The sequence below is a fragment of the Solanum lycopersicum genome, chromosome 2, assembly GCF_036512215.1.
Source record: "Solanum lycopersicum chromosome 2, SLM_r2.1".
NCBI classification, from domain to species: Eukaryota; Viridiplantae; Streptophyta; class Magnoliopsida; order Solanales; family Solanaceae; genus Solanum; species Solanum lycopersicum.
The window spans coordinates 68,236,593-68,251,256 of NC_090801.1; the positions used below are offsets into that span (position 1 = coordinate 68,236,593).

At 31.4% G+C, this 14,664-nt stretch overlaps 2 protein-coding genes across 2 annotated transcripts; one reads left to right on the forward strand and one right to left on the reverse strand.

Moving 5' to 3' along the window:
* Window positions 1-1,839: 1,839 nt before the first annotated feature.
* Window positions 1,840-5,046, reverse strand: LOC101252344 (L-ascorbate oxidase homolog). Its single transcript, XM_004232010.5, has 8 exons — window positions 4,608-5,046; window positions 4,407-4,516; window positions 3,819-4,089; window positions 3,634-3,730; window positions 3,178-3,523; window positions 2,661-3,026; window positions 2,486-2,564; window positions 1,840-2,270 (listed from the first exon to the last, which is right to left on the reverse strand). The coding sequence occupies exons 1-8, from the start codon at window positions 4,749-4,751 to the stop codon at window positions 2,067-2,069; spliced, it is 1,617 nt and encodes a 538-aa protein (XP_004232058.1). The 5' UTR covers window positions 4,752-5,046; the 3' UTR covers window positions 1,840-2,066.
* Window positions 5,047-11,306: 6,260 nt separating this feature from the next.
* On the forward strand, window positions 11,307-13,663 carry LOC101252036 (reticulon-like protein B13). Its single transcript, XM_004232009.4, has 5 exons — window positions 11,307-11,458; window positions 11,542-11,607; window positions 11,955-12,141; window positions 12,988-13,199; window positions 13,300-13,663. Exons 1-5 carry the CDS (start codon window positions 11,392-11,394, stop codon window positions 13,503-13,505), a joined length of 738 nt encoding a protein of 245 aa, XP_004232057.1. The 5' UTR covers window positions 11,307-11,391; the 3' UTR covers window positions 13,506-13,663.
* The last annotated feature ends 1,001 nt before the right edge of the window (window positions 13,664-14,664 follow it).

Genomic DNA, 14,664 nt, shown 5'->3' on the forward strand with positions numbered 1-14,664 from the left:
ATTAAATCCGACATTTTAGTACGATGTTGAAAAGTAGTATAGTCTTATCTCTATCCGTTAACCATAACAAGCGTTTTGCAATTTTTCTATTTCTCTTCAAAATAAGTAATTAAGTACTATAACACGATTGAAAGACCTCTTGAAAGATATTATTTATTGGAGCAAGAAATATATATATATATATTAAGTAGGTGTTTGGAATATGATTTGGAACCCTGATTTCAAATATTAATCAATGGATTTTAAATTATAATGAAATCCCTTTTACAAATAAATGCTATTTTTCATGTTAGGTTATCGACAAGTAGTGATTTATGCTAACCATGGTTGGTGTATATTACTTTTGTTCATTTATTTTATATTTCAATAAATGGAGCTAGGGCATATATATATGACATGTAATTTGTGAGGGAGTACGTTTCAGCTCGTTTTACTTGCTACACTATCATTTGGTACAGTTGATATGTTGAATGCAATTCTTTTTTTAAAATAAAAATTAAGAAAAATATGAAATACGTAAAGTGGAAGTTCAGGTAGACAACTAACTGAGCTGACTACAAGTTCTCTAGATTAGAAGGGATCTTGAAATTTTATACTCATATATTATGTTTTATTTGGCTATTATTACAGACAATCTAAATAACAACCATATAAACTTAGCAAGTCCTCCTATTTTATGTGACCTAATTATTTTTAGGAACAGATTAAGAAGTAAAGTAAAATAGGCTAGCTAAATTGAAAATATACTTATTATATATAATTGATTAGGTGTTTGGCCATGCCTTAAGTTCAAATTTTGATTTGAATCATTATTGCTTTAATTTCAAATTCTTAAAAAAGAGTAAGATTTTTCATATTTTTAAGAATAACACTCTCATTAGTTTATACTATGCAATAAAAGATCCATCATCCTATATTTATAAAGGAGACTCATACTCGACGCGAAAAAATTATTTAAATCGTGTGGAAGAATTAATTAATTTATGACTATAAAAAAAAAGTCTTTTACTTTTTAAATTTTGTTCATAGAAAATATTGAGTTCTTGAAATGGAAATTAGGGTCCTAATTCTTTTGTTGACTTTAATCTCATGAAATAAAGTAGAGAAAAAAAAAACTAATAGAATAAATAAATAAAGGGTATCCCATAAATACAACCATTATCAAGACACAAAGAAGTACTTTGAGATTGGGATTAGAAATCAAATTGTCTGTTTGTTTTGGACAACAAACCTAAATAGCAGTGGGCTTACTCTTTGCTCAAATTTCTGGTCACCTTTGTAGTTGTTGTTGTCTACCTAGCCCAAATTTCCCAAATGCTATTTCTTGGCCCACTTAGTAAGAACAGTTTGCCAATTACAAATTACAAGTAGATCAACCAATTGCACATCTACACCATCATTTCACCTTTACCTATTATAACACGTAATAATAATGTAAGAAAATTTCTTACAACGATTGTATATACTCTGTCCGTTCACTTATAAATTTGTATGTTGTTTTTATTAAAAGTCTATTTAATTAATTTTTTAAATTAAATTATATTAATTCGATGTTTGAAACAAAAAATTTAGATAATTGTAATTTTTTTGCATATCAATATGATGAGAAAATATATCTTAAAATGTTGGGAAGAAGGTCCGAAATATATCTAAATTTAAATAGTTCAAGAGGGTAAAAGGTCCTCTATAAAGTTTTGATATTGTAACAATAATGTCGATCAAAATTTAAGTATTATTCAAACCCTTTTTCCTAAAATGTTAATCAAAATTATTGTAATTTTTAAGATGGAAGGCCAAGTGTGGATAAAGGTAAAATAAGGTTCCAAGTATGCGCAGTAATTTTGATCACAATTGTTTGCTATATTTAGAACTAGGAATTTTTAAGTACAATGAACTTTGTATTAGCTGCATTTCAAAAAACTAGTGTGGCCAACAACTAAAAAAATAAAATACAAAGGTATGTGATTACAACATAAGCGGCCAAGTGTTCTGTTTTGCCGCAATCTCTGCTAGTCAACCTCTCATGACCAGTAAAAAACAAAAGCCTATGTATAAAACTCATCAAATTAAGTATGTCTACCAGCAGCTTTGCCACAAAGAAGAGCATTAGTTGGTATGTCATATTCATTAGCTAGACTTGGGGTTGGGTCGTACACTCTGAGGTACACTTGTTGTCCAAGATATTGTCTATCCCACATAGCTGATCTCAAATTCCACATTCCTTGGTTGTCCAAGGACACCAATATCGCAGTCCAAGATTTGGGATATACCTGCAAGAACCATTTCATGTCGCGCTTAGAATGATTTATCATTGAGTTATATACACGTTAGTATAAAGACATTTCTACATGATCAGTGTAGTTTAACGTGTTATAGTATGTTAAGTTACCATTTGTGCCATATTTCCAATCAATGTCCTTAAGGGATACGATTGTGCAAATCTTTTTTAACATAGTTGGTGAATTGGTGAAATTGTTGCATTTACCTGTGTAGTATGTCTAGTCAGAGCATCAACAAGATTGTACTTATTTCTACTTGCTTGTGTCCATTTGCCAGATCCAAAACTGCAGATTGATAGCAATAGAGGTGAGGATTAGAACGAATTTCCCCTGTTATATAACAAGGAGGAATGGAAATGTTTGAAGTGTTATGACACATACCCTACAACCCAGAAATCATAGCCATCAAGATGCCAGGATTGCATGGTGGCCTCATCGTTTTGGAAAACAATTTCGATGAAATCATGGTGAGAAGTTGGAAATACAGCTGTGCCTAAGTTAGGCGAACCACCAGAGGGATAAGCTTGAATGGAGTTCAAGTTGAACACTCCGGGGATGTTGAAGTGATCAGCAAGCTTAAGTGGAGTATCAGGATTAACATAAGACACACTATTGACAGCATATCTCAGCTTTCCATTGATAAGAGGTGCTGAATTAGCCATAACAAAAGTCCTTGATATTGTAATTTTTCCATAATGGAATGAACCCTGAGGATTTGGCCTAGCTGCATTTGATGTCAGATTCCACCTTCAATTCAGAGAAAACGATGATTAGGCCATGGAAAACTATAAACAATTCTAGTTATCAACTATTCTTGAAATCTATAAATAACTGAAGTGTAGTTCAATAATGTAGTAGTGCAAGGAATCCACTGAGACTTCTTGTGGATAAAAGGTACCTAAATGTTCTGGCTTGCAACATCGACCAATGCATTTGTCCAGTTGGAGCAGGTGGCACGGGTCCAGAAACGGGTGTCTGAGAGTTAGTGTAGTGGAGAACTGAAGTGGCAGTAAAACTTATCCTGGAGAACCTTGTAGAAGCAACAATATAGTAGTCCTTTGGAGGCTGATCTAATGTGACAAGGACAGACATAGATTGACCAACATGGACATCAAGAGAATCATAGAAGTTCTGCAAGACGTGGGATCCTTCAATCTCGACAACCCTCATCTTATGGCCCTGAATTCTGAAGTTAATGGAATTTTTCAAGCCTACATTTGAAATCCTGAACATATATGTCTTTCCTGAAGATGATAAGATAGGCGGTGTTAATGAGTTATTCTGTTTGAGGATTAGTTTCAATTCAGTAAATTAAAGACCAGATCAGATTATTTCGATAAATTTTGAGAATGACCTTGATCACCACTGAAGGTAGACTGCTTCTGTCCATTTATTAGGAGGTCATTTGGGTAAGGAAGAGACCTCCCTGAGTCCAATATTTGCCTCAATACCTGCAAGTACACCAAGAACATCAACAAAATTGAACAATGAACTCTTCTACAGTCAGACTTTTCTATAACAGTCAGGCAAGAGGCTCACCTTATGACTGCTCTTGTACCAATCACCAATAAGTAAACTGAAATCTCCAGCAGGTTTAGCATATGGAACTGGGATTACAGATCTCGCATACACGTTAAGTGCTCCGAAACCTCCAACAGCTCTATGCAATTGAGTTGAAGGGAAATATGTGTAACTTCCAATCTGGTCTTTTGTTTGGAACTTGTAAGTGTAATTTGAATTTATAGGAATGGGACAGTTTGTTCCCAAAACTCCATCTTGCCAAGAATTCTTTCTTTGTTTGATTCCATTCCTATACAGGACAGACATGTAAGTCTACAGTTCCAACTTTTCTATGACAATAAAAGCAACAGAAAAATCACTTCTTTATCCTCTAGTTCAATGAATCCTATGTTGATTCCCAGAGTGTAAATGAGACAGTAAAAACAATATATCCCTCAGCTCATAGAATCTCTTTCGATCTCGCCTTGTTCAGTACTGCTAACTATAAAGCCTTGTTCAGTACTGCTAACAATAAGATTTATGAAATAATGTCTAGACCAAATTCAAGCAAAAGAGCTGCATTATATAAAACATATATTTTGGGAACATATTCGAAAAAATACTCACCATGTCAACAGAAGAGGTTCATCCAACTTATTAATCAGATTGAGAATTACATTGTCATTTGTAACAAGGTCAAGTCTTGGACCAGGAAATTGACCATTAATGAGGATCACCTATAAGTTCAAAACTCATCAGAAATTCAACTTCTTGATCAACAATACCAGTTAGCAGTACAAAATTACGAATAAAACAATAAATAACAACCTGTTGAGGAACACCAAGAGGATAAAGAGTTCCATAAGTAGCAGTCCATGTGAAATATTTATAAGTATCCTCTGCTTTCACCAGAGAAACACTCCAAAAAATGAAAATTCCACAAATCAAATGAAAAAGTGCAACATTCCCCATTGGAGCAATGCTTAAAGAAATAGTTGTAAAAATAGAAAGAATGAATGAAGAACTGTATGATAGATCTAGTGAGGATTAGACATAAATTAGAGTAGTATTGAGAAAGGGTTGCCAAAAAAGAGCTCCACTGGGTGTGCCTATATAGTTGATGACAACTTTCATACACGGCGCACTTCACGCGATTCCGCGTTATTATTGCTAATTATTACCATTTTTCCAATTACTTTGGATTCACTCTTTTTTTTTCGCTAGTTGTAAACAGCACTGGAAAAATTGTAAAAAATGGCAAAAAAATAAAAAGTTTGAAAGTTAAAATTCCCCATAAATCTCGCCGTCCATCCGGTCAAAAATTTAGACCGACTCAATCATTTTTTAGAAAATGTTTAAAATTTCTACGCTTCCTCACCTCACATTAAAATTTCGTGAGACTCTACAAGATGTGTTCAATTCGAGTTGAGATTCTATAAATTATGTTCAATTCAGATAAGATTTTTGAAGGCTATTCAACCCTTTAACCCTAGTTTATGCATATATATAAGGTACTAAATTCCCTTAAGAGGCATCTCGAAAAATCCACAGAGAGATTAAGATCTCGAATACTCCACAAATTGATGAATTATTCATATAAAGAGGTCAAATATAAATCATCATAGTAGAAATACGCCACTAATGACTCTCGAATCATGAATAAATCATCTTAGAGAGTAGAATTAAGGGACGAACAGCTTGTATTCACAATCTTGATGAATAAAATCATGTTTCTTCATATTTTATTTGTATGATTTATTTATTTTCCATATGTTTAAAATTTGTTACAAACATTTATCACAGTTAATTTCTATAAATTCACACCTTTATTTTATCACTTAAAAATGATAAGCTTAACTATCAATAATATTGTGACGGAATAATAAGTACTTCTCTATTATTTTTAAATTTTATGGGTACAAATTTATTTTTGTTAAAGAGCATTTTAGCGTGAATTTAAGTTAGTAAGATTTTAATATATAAAAAAATTGTTTGGTGGTTCGCTTTACCTTTTTTAACTTTTGACTATGTGATGGGACTAGCTAGTAATTAGGAGCATCATTTTACTAATTAAAATTATTGTAGAGATTTACGTATTTCATGATATCATTTTTGTCAATTAATGTCTATCTTGGATATTTATATATGATTAAATACTAAGATTTATCGGAAACTATTTTATAAGCTACCTAATGATATTAAAATATTTTCATTTCGTTAGTCATGTATGTATAAAATTTAAATATAAATGCATCTACTTCTTTTTATTTTGCCTTTTACTATGTGAAGTTCATAAATAAAAGATAGTAGCTAGAGGTTGAGTTTAATTGGTACTGTTTATTGTTGTGAGATTTGAATACAAGGACGTGAGCCATATGAAATTATTTAAAACCAATCCAACTTGCTATTAATTTACAGCGGCAATTTTTATTTTTGTTTTTAAAAGAAAATATTCTTTTATTACTATTTTTTTTTTGTCGTTGTTCCTTTGGTGCGTCTGAATATTTTAAAAAATTAAAAATGTATAGTCAGTTGTTATTTCGAAGAGAATCGATGTCAGATTTCACATGTATATTGCATGGTCATAAATGAGAATTGAGAATCCAAATAGCTTCTTTTCATTTTTCATAATTTTTCTTGTGACTAATAAATTTCTGCTTCTCTAAATTAACGCTAAATTTAAAAATCTGTCATCATGCATCTTACAGTTTTAGGTGAACTATTTTCAGAAAAAAAAAAAACATCTTACCATTTTATATAGACATAGTTCTCGATAAGAAAAGTGAATATTGGTCAGAATTTATTTAATTTCATGATATTTAGACAGTAAATTTTATAAGTAATAAATAATTGTCGAATTTACAATGATTTCAAAGGGACTCCTGCCTCTTGGCATATTAATAAAGTCAAAGCAATTAATGTCCTCCCATATTACTAGTAATAATGAACTGTCTGAGGATTATGATCCAAGTAAAATACTACAGTTTCTATCTGTCGAGTATCTTGGTACTTTCTAATTAAGTATTAAAAAATGTCCACTTAAAATTGAAAAATAATTGTATCTAACCATTATTTTCATTATCTAATTATGGAATCTAAATTAAGTATATATAGGTCTCATTTTTATATGAGAAGTTGTCAACTTCTTCAACTAAATAAATAATTAATTGAACCCGTTTCTATTAAAACGCAAGGAGCATTATCTTAAAGAGCGAGCTTAATTTGGGATTAGAGATATATATTATTCTACTAACAATTGCATATGATAGATAAGCCTATTTTTGGTTTTGAATCTTTCAAATCATTCCCATAAGTGTCAAATTAGTGGATATAATTGAATTTGAGCGAATCAAAATAAGTTAAATTGAAATAAGTTTAAAACTATGTTAATATCTCTGTTTAATTATTACTAAATTTTAATTTTATTTTATTTTTTTATTTAAAAAAAATTATCACAATTATAAATTTTTTTAAAAAAATATATATTTAAAAATATTTTAATAATATTTTTCAAATTATTTTGATCGATCTAAAATTTATTAGATTGAAATGAGTTAAATTAATAAATCAGCAGATCAGATCATTAATTAGTAATTCTTGGTTGAATTAGGTAGCATATGATTTCATAGGCTGGTAACTTGTTCTCTTACGCTCTCACGAGAAATATAACAATTTAAATGTGAAGTACGCATTCATTGATAGAATAAATGATCATACGACATAATTTTTAAATGTTGAGTACGTGTTTTTTAATAGAATAAATGATCATACAACATAATTTGAATGTACGCATTCGTTGATAGAATAAATGATCATACGACATAATTTTTAAATGCTGAGTACGTGTTTTTTAATAGAATAAATGATCATACAACATAATTTGAATGCGAATTATGTATTTGTTGATAAAATAAATGATCGTACGATAAATAGAAATTAAAATTATGCTCGGTAATTAAAAAATATTGGTATAATCAATTAACAAGAACTTTTATACAGATTGTTTTTTAACTCCATCTGTTCCTATTTACTTGTCCATATTTTCTCTTTTAGTTGTCCCTATTTACAAATCAAGAAAGGACTAAAAAAATTCTATTATACCCTCATTTAAATTTTTTGAAAATTTTCAAGTTTTAATTCATTATTTTTGAAACCATAATTAATAAGGGTAAAATTATAACTTCATTATGCTAATTATTGCTATCTTAATGTGTGTGTCATTTCTAAAGTGGACAATTGAATAAGAGTATATAATTAGTTCTTTAATATCTTTTCTCTAGTACTCCTTCGGTCTCATTTATAATATCTTTTTACTTTATATTTACATTAAAAAATCATAAAATTTTACTCTTTTACTCTTATTATTTTACACTTGCATTAAGAAATAATGAAACTTTACTTTTCCATCCTTATTCAATGGCTTTTGAAGTCAATTTTATAATATTGGTGAATACATTTTCAAAATTAATTAACTGTTTTATCAAGGGTATAATATGCCAAATATAGTAATTTATACATAAATTTTATAAAATACTAACAAGTATAATGATTCAGCTACTTATAGAAATTAAGGAGATGACATATAAAATGTAATCGAAGTACAAAATATATTAATAAGAGTAACATACTACAATAATTATGTTAATAATTATTTTTAATGCGTCAAATATTATAATAAATAAAATGACAACTTTTACATATAGCAAACATAAAATTCATATTTGTATGCTACAATAAAGTTTGCATAATTGTGTTGCATAACAAACATATATATGTATAATTCGCTATACATATACAATTAAAACGAATTGTATAAAACGAGAAAGACAGAAATTATATGCAATAAACTGTATAAAACGAGAAAGAAAGAAAGACAAAAGAAACTTGGGCATGAAAAGATTTGCATTGTATAATCATAAGTGTATAGGACGACTATATACAGTTTGAATTTATATAAAATGAGAAAGAGAGAAAGGCAAAAGAGACCTGGACAGGGAATATACAATTGATCGAATTGTATAAAACGAGAAAGAGAGAAATTATATACAATTTGAATTTGTATAAAACGAGAAAGAGAGAAAGGCAAAAGAAATTTGGCAGGGGAGTATTTTTATTGGATAATTATAAGTGTATAGGACGAAAATATATATATTTACGTGTGTATATACAATTTTCTCTTGCTTTATACAAACAGGTTTACAATTTATACATTTCGTTTCTGTTTGTATAAGTGAGAGAGGCGAGGGTGGCGAGCGAAATTAGGGAGAGTGGCTAGCGAGATCTGAGAGAGAGGAGAGAGGGGAACGAAAATATATGTATTCATACAATTTCCTCTCGCTTTATACAAATACAAACGCATTTTATACATTTGTGTTTGTATAAAAAGCGAGAAAGGCGAGCGAGACTGCCACCAAATGAGAGCGGAGAGCGAGATTCCACCAAGGAGAGTGGCGAAAATAGCTGTAGTTTGCTATAGGGTATAATCAAATCAAAATATTTTTATAGCATTTAATTTGAATTAGTAATTTGCTATTATATACAATTTTCCCTAAAAAAAATGAAACAAAAACAAAGGAGAAAAAAAAAACAAAAAAATCACGGTAAAAGGAAGGAAGCCGCGGTGCCTTTTCCTCTTCCTTACATAATGTTTTTAAGTTGAAGATTGTGTTTTAAGGAATAATAATCGATTAGAGATCTCTTAAATTTTATCTCATAATATTGATAGTTTTCGTAATTTATAATATTTCACGTACAGTTTCATTACTATAATTTATTTGTAATAACTTTTTTAATGTCGGACCGACTCCATTTTATGTATCAACAAATCGATGTAATTCCTCATTATTAGGTATGTACATGTAATATACCTCTTCGTTTTTTAGACACGAATGTATCAAATTACAAAAGATTTTGCGTACAAATGGAAGATAAAAAATGACATCTTTCAATTTTATTGCTCCTTTACGTTAAAGTTGTTAATTTTTGAATTCCCAAAAAACAAAAGGATTAATAAGTACGATCAGAGCAAGTTGGATACTCCGTATTTTTTAAAAGTTGCAATTGGAAGGTCATCGACGTTTTCCACTTGGGGTTGTGGAATTTTGCATTGTACCACTGAAGAATATTATTCCAAACTCTAGCAAATCACACGTAATTATATATTTTTAAAACATCTTGACGCAGCTTTGGGATCTCAGCCTTTAGGAGTTGGAAAACCATTTGTGTTACGGACTGGGCCTTTTATCTGGCCCAGAATATCCTTGCATGACATATGGTAAGGTTCAAGAATAGCCAGTTTTAAAGTTTGTAATCGAAGAATAATCATACATTCAAGAGTAACTTTCACATCTATTAAATATATATAAAAATTATATTTGTAAATTTATATCAAATATAAATATATATAAAAGAAAGTAATTATATAAATTTTAGTATACTTATACAAAAAATCAATTGTATAATTCGTGTTTATATAAAGCGAGAAAGAGAGAAAGACAAAAGAAAATTACACCGAAAAAGATCGTATTTGTATGATCATAAGCGTATAGAATGAAAATATATGTATTTGTATTTGTATATACAATTTTCTCTCGCTTTATACAAGTATACATATTTGTATTTGTATAAAGTGGGAGGGGGCGAGTGAAATCTGGAAGAGTGATGAGCGAGGTCCGAGAGAAAGGAACAAAAATATCTGTATAAATAAATTCTCTCGCTTTATACAAACACATTATATAATTTGTGTTTGTATAAAAGCGAGAGAGACGAAAGAGATATACCAGGAGAGATGGGAAAATAACGACATTCTACTATGAGATACAATTAAATCAAATTCTGTTTATAAAATTTAATTTTAATTAAATAATTTGCTATTATATATAATTTTTCGTATAGAAACATGTCATGACGTCTCCACACTAAAAATTACTCCATCTATCCCTTGTTAAGTAAATTATTGGAGTATTAAGTATATTATTGGCGTATCGTTAAGAATTTAAAGATAAAATTAAAAGATTACCTTTTAATGTTACCCTTTTAATTAATTCCAAATTATTTTCATAAATAATATAAAATAGTAAATAGTTTCATTAAATATCTCTAACAAGATCTCTTAAAACTTTTAACCATGAATTTTTTTAAAAAAGGCACAGTACTATTGTTTTTTTTTTAATTAATTTCTGAAATTTATATTAAAACTCTGATTAAATTTAAATTATATTTTACATGATCCAATCAAGAATAATACTCTCAATAGAATTTTTAAATAGAAAACACTCTACCCCAAAACTTCGAAACTAAAGATAAAATATACCACAACTCATATTAAGACAACAATTTTAGATAATATAGACTAAAAGATACCTCGTTTATTTTTTTAAAAACAACATTTCTAATATAGCAGCGAGAGGCCGTTCTTGCGACTTATAATGGGCGCACGCGCATGGTTTTTGCTTAGAAGCAGCCCTTTGAGATAACAATCCCTGCATGCCCTCCACGTTTCCTTCACTTGAGCGCCATCTGTTATGTGTTTATCTCCATTCCCCCGACTCTTTAAAAATCAACCTTCACATTTTTCCAACAACAATTTGCTTTGGTGAATCCAGCCTTCAGTATGCAGCAGCAGACTACTACTTCAACAGATTCTCCAACTCCTCAACTTGAAAACCATTCAGATTCAGGTTAATAATTCCACAGATTTCCTAATTCTTTTAATTGTGCCTTTTTGTCTAATCTCTTCTTCTTTTTAATCATTTCTTTGCAGAATCCAACCTGCACACTTCAACAGACTCTCCAACACCTGATGTAAATGTTGGCAAAACTAGTACAGGTTTATAGTCCCATCACTTCATATTTCCTGTGTAAAATTGGTATTTTAATGTGAGATTTCAACTAAATCTCTTTTTATTAAGCTTTAATTAGCATTTTATGTAACTAAATCCTAATATAACTTAATAATTTCTGGATTCTTGGACAAAGAAGCATCAATGATAAGTTAGGTTCTGAATTCAATTTTTGAACCTATTTAATGAATTGTCGCGCAGCATATTTATGTTTCGGGGCCAAAGTTACTACGCCGAAAACATATACTAAAGCCTGCCTCCGACATTTGTCCTTCACTGCTAGTCTTGTTGCCTTCACCTTAAGATGAATTGTTACATATTTATATATTTTCAGATATACTCAGAGATGTAATTTTATGGAAGAGGAAGAGTTTTACTGTTGCTGCGCTATTAGCAGCTACAGCGATATGGCTGGCACTTGAAGTCTATGGATTGACCTTTATAACGCTGTTTTCATGGATCGCCATGTTCCTCATCGTTTCCACCTTTTTATGGGGCAACATACATATGCTCTTGGGGAAGTAAGCTTTCTTTATTTTCTCTCTTTAGCATAAATGCTGTATGTTATGTGGAGTTGGTAGCAAGTTAAACTTTTTTCTCCATGATAATTTATTTTTTGGTTTTTCATCTGGTGTCCAACATGGGAGTTTTAAAGCCTTTTCTAACGAAGGTGAACTCATATCCAAGGGGATCGAATTCAAGACGACTTGGTTTGTTCGGTTCGCTATGATACAAATTAATAGGACTGCAATACTACTACTCTTTGGTAACAAAAATAAAATGACAAACTCACCCACTCTAAACAAACATAAGTAAAGTCAAAAAATTGTTTTACCATATTAAAATTATTGAACTAACACTGTTAGGATCGAATTTCCATACACATTTGATGAATGAAGAATATAAGAACTTTCTATTCGAGATATATGAGAGATCTAAGAGACAAAGAGAGAAATCAATAGTTTGTGGTAACACACCGTATGAACAGTTACAGAGAATAAATGAAGAATGAACAGTACATCAAATATTAATCCGACTTCCCAACCTAACGAACTAACAAACACAACTTTACCTCGATTAGCTAATGGGTGTAGATCATTCGTCTGTATAGGTGATTGCGGCAAATTCTGTTGATGGGATGAAATATGATTTTGTGACATTTGTTCAGGGGCGAAGTGCAGTGCTGTATTTTCAGTATCATCTGTCATTGTGAAACTAAGGCATCATTAGGCCTTAGCGCTATGTTAACATTCCCAAAGAGAGTCTCTTATCATTTTTATTCTCCAATGCAGTTGAATGAATCGAGAAGACTGTTTTTTGCCTCTTATATGAACATCAGCTAATAATGTGGTGATACATTTTTGCAGAGAGCCCCTGGACATGTCAAGGATGTACATAAGCGATGAATCAGTTGTGGAAGCAGGAATCAAATTTCGTGAATCAGTTGAGAATAGCCTGAGGTTTCTGTTTAACGTGAGTACCAAGAGAGAGTGGTTCGTCTTTGCTGGGACTGTAGCTTCTTTGGGATTGCTTTCTGTTGTGGGAAGTTACTTAGATTTACTTACGCTTCTCTACATTGGTAATTACAATACTACTTATATGATTAACTAGTAAGTAATTTATTTACCTACTGATGTTTTAGTACTATACTATATATGTGTATATACCTGGTAATGCAGGTATTGTGATGGGACTGACTGTACCGGTTGTATATGTGAAATATGAAGACAGAATTAAGGACTTGGGGCAGCGAGCAAGGGTCCGATGCCACATATATAACAGCGCGGCAACTGAGAGATGTCGCATGTATTACAGCTCCATAGCGGAGAGGGTCGAGAAAATGAAGAGCAAGTTGCAGCAGAAGAAAAAGAAAAAAAATGAGTAGTCCGTATATATTTGTAGTTAGTTTTTATATTTTTAGTTAGTTTTTACTTGGTTATTAGTAGTAATATATTTAGTTAGTTTTTTACTTGGTTATTAGTAGTAATAACAATGTTTTTACGAAAGCATCAAGAGATTAAATAGGATTGAAGTATTCGTCAACTAACTCTTGGTAAACTAGATTATGCGCGGGTAAATTTGATGCTACACTTGTGGTAAGTTTACTGAAACATGCGTGTAATAATAAACAATTGTCTACATAGTGGACCGGTGACGCAATTGAAACCCTATTCTGTAATTCTGTTTTTGCCTCTCCATAATAAAACTGCTCCCTCTCTTCCCGTGGACGTAGCCAATTTATTGGTGCACCACGTAAATCTGTTGTCTTGTTTTTCGCGTTTATATTTTCTTGTATTATCTCAAATTTCGCACAACAAATTGGTATCAGAGCCTCTCGGTTAATCGGTGTTCTTGGAGAATTCGAGATGTCTGCTTTGAACATGAAAATCGACAAATTCACAGGGAGGAACAGTTTCAGTTTATGGCAGATCAAGATGCGGGCTTTGTTGAAACAACAAGGTTTCTGGGCGCCGTTGTCGAAACACAAGAACGCCGTCGTTACTCCTGAGATGGCGATTCTGGAGGAAAAGGCGCACTCGACGATCATGCTGTGTCTCGCGGATGACGTCATCACGGAGGTCTCGGATGAAGAGACTGCTGCTGGTCTGTGGTTGAAGCTGGAGAGTTTGTACATGACAAAATCTCTAACCAACAAGCTGCTTCTGAAACAACGTCTATTCGGTTTACGAATGGCTGAAGGTACACAACTCAGGGAACACTTAGAGCAATTGAATACCTTGTTATTAGAATTGCGTAATATCGATGTGAAGATCGAGGATGAAGATGCTGCCCTGATTCTGTTAGTATCTCTCCCAATGTCGTTTGAGAATTTTGTTCAATCGTTCATTGTTGGGAAAGATACTGTGTCACTGGAAGAAGTCAGATCGGCCCTTCATAGCAGGGAATTACGGCATAAGGCTAACGGCACAAGTACGGACATACAGCCTTCCGGTCTGTTCACCAGTAGCGGAAAGGGAAGGAAAAACGGCGGAAAGAAAAATAAGCCGATGTCGAAGGGTGCAAAGCCGGATGATGTTTGTAAT

Excerpts from the sequence above, each read along its gene's own strand:
- LOC101252344 (XM_004232010.5), bottom strand. The coding sequence starts at position 4,751 with ATGGGGAATGTTGCACTTTTTCATTTGATTTGTGGAATTTTCATTTTT. Across the intron at positions 3,027-3,177 it reads TTGCAAGCCAGAACATTTAG|GTGGAATCTGACATCAAATG; the intron begins GTACCTTTTATC and ends TCTGAATTGAAG. Across the intron at positions 2,565-2,660 it reads TATGATTTCTGGGTTGTAGG|TTTTGGATCTGGCAAATGGA; the intron begins GTATGTGTCATA and ends ATCAATCTGCAG.
- LOC101252036 (XM_004232009.4), top strand. The coding sequence starts at position 11,392 with ATGCAGCAGCAGACTACTACTTCAACAGATTCTCCAACTCCTCAACTT. Across the intron at positions 12,142-12,987 it reads ATACATATGCTCTTGGGGAA|AGAGCCCCTGGACATGTCAA; the intron begins GTAAGCTTTCTT and ends ACATTTTTGCAG. Across the intron at positions 13,200-13,299 it reads ACTTACGCTTCTCTACATTG|GTATTGTGATGGGACTGACT; the intron begins GTAATTACAATA and ends CTGGTAATGCAG.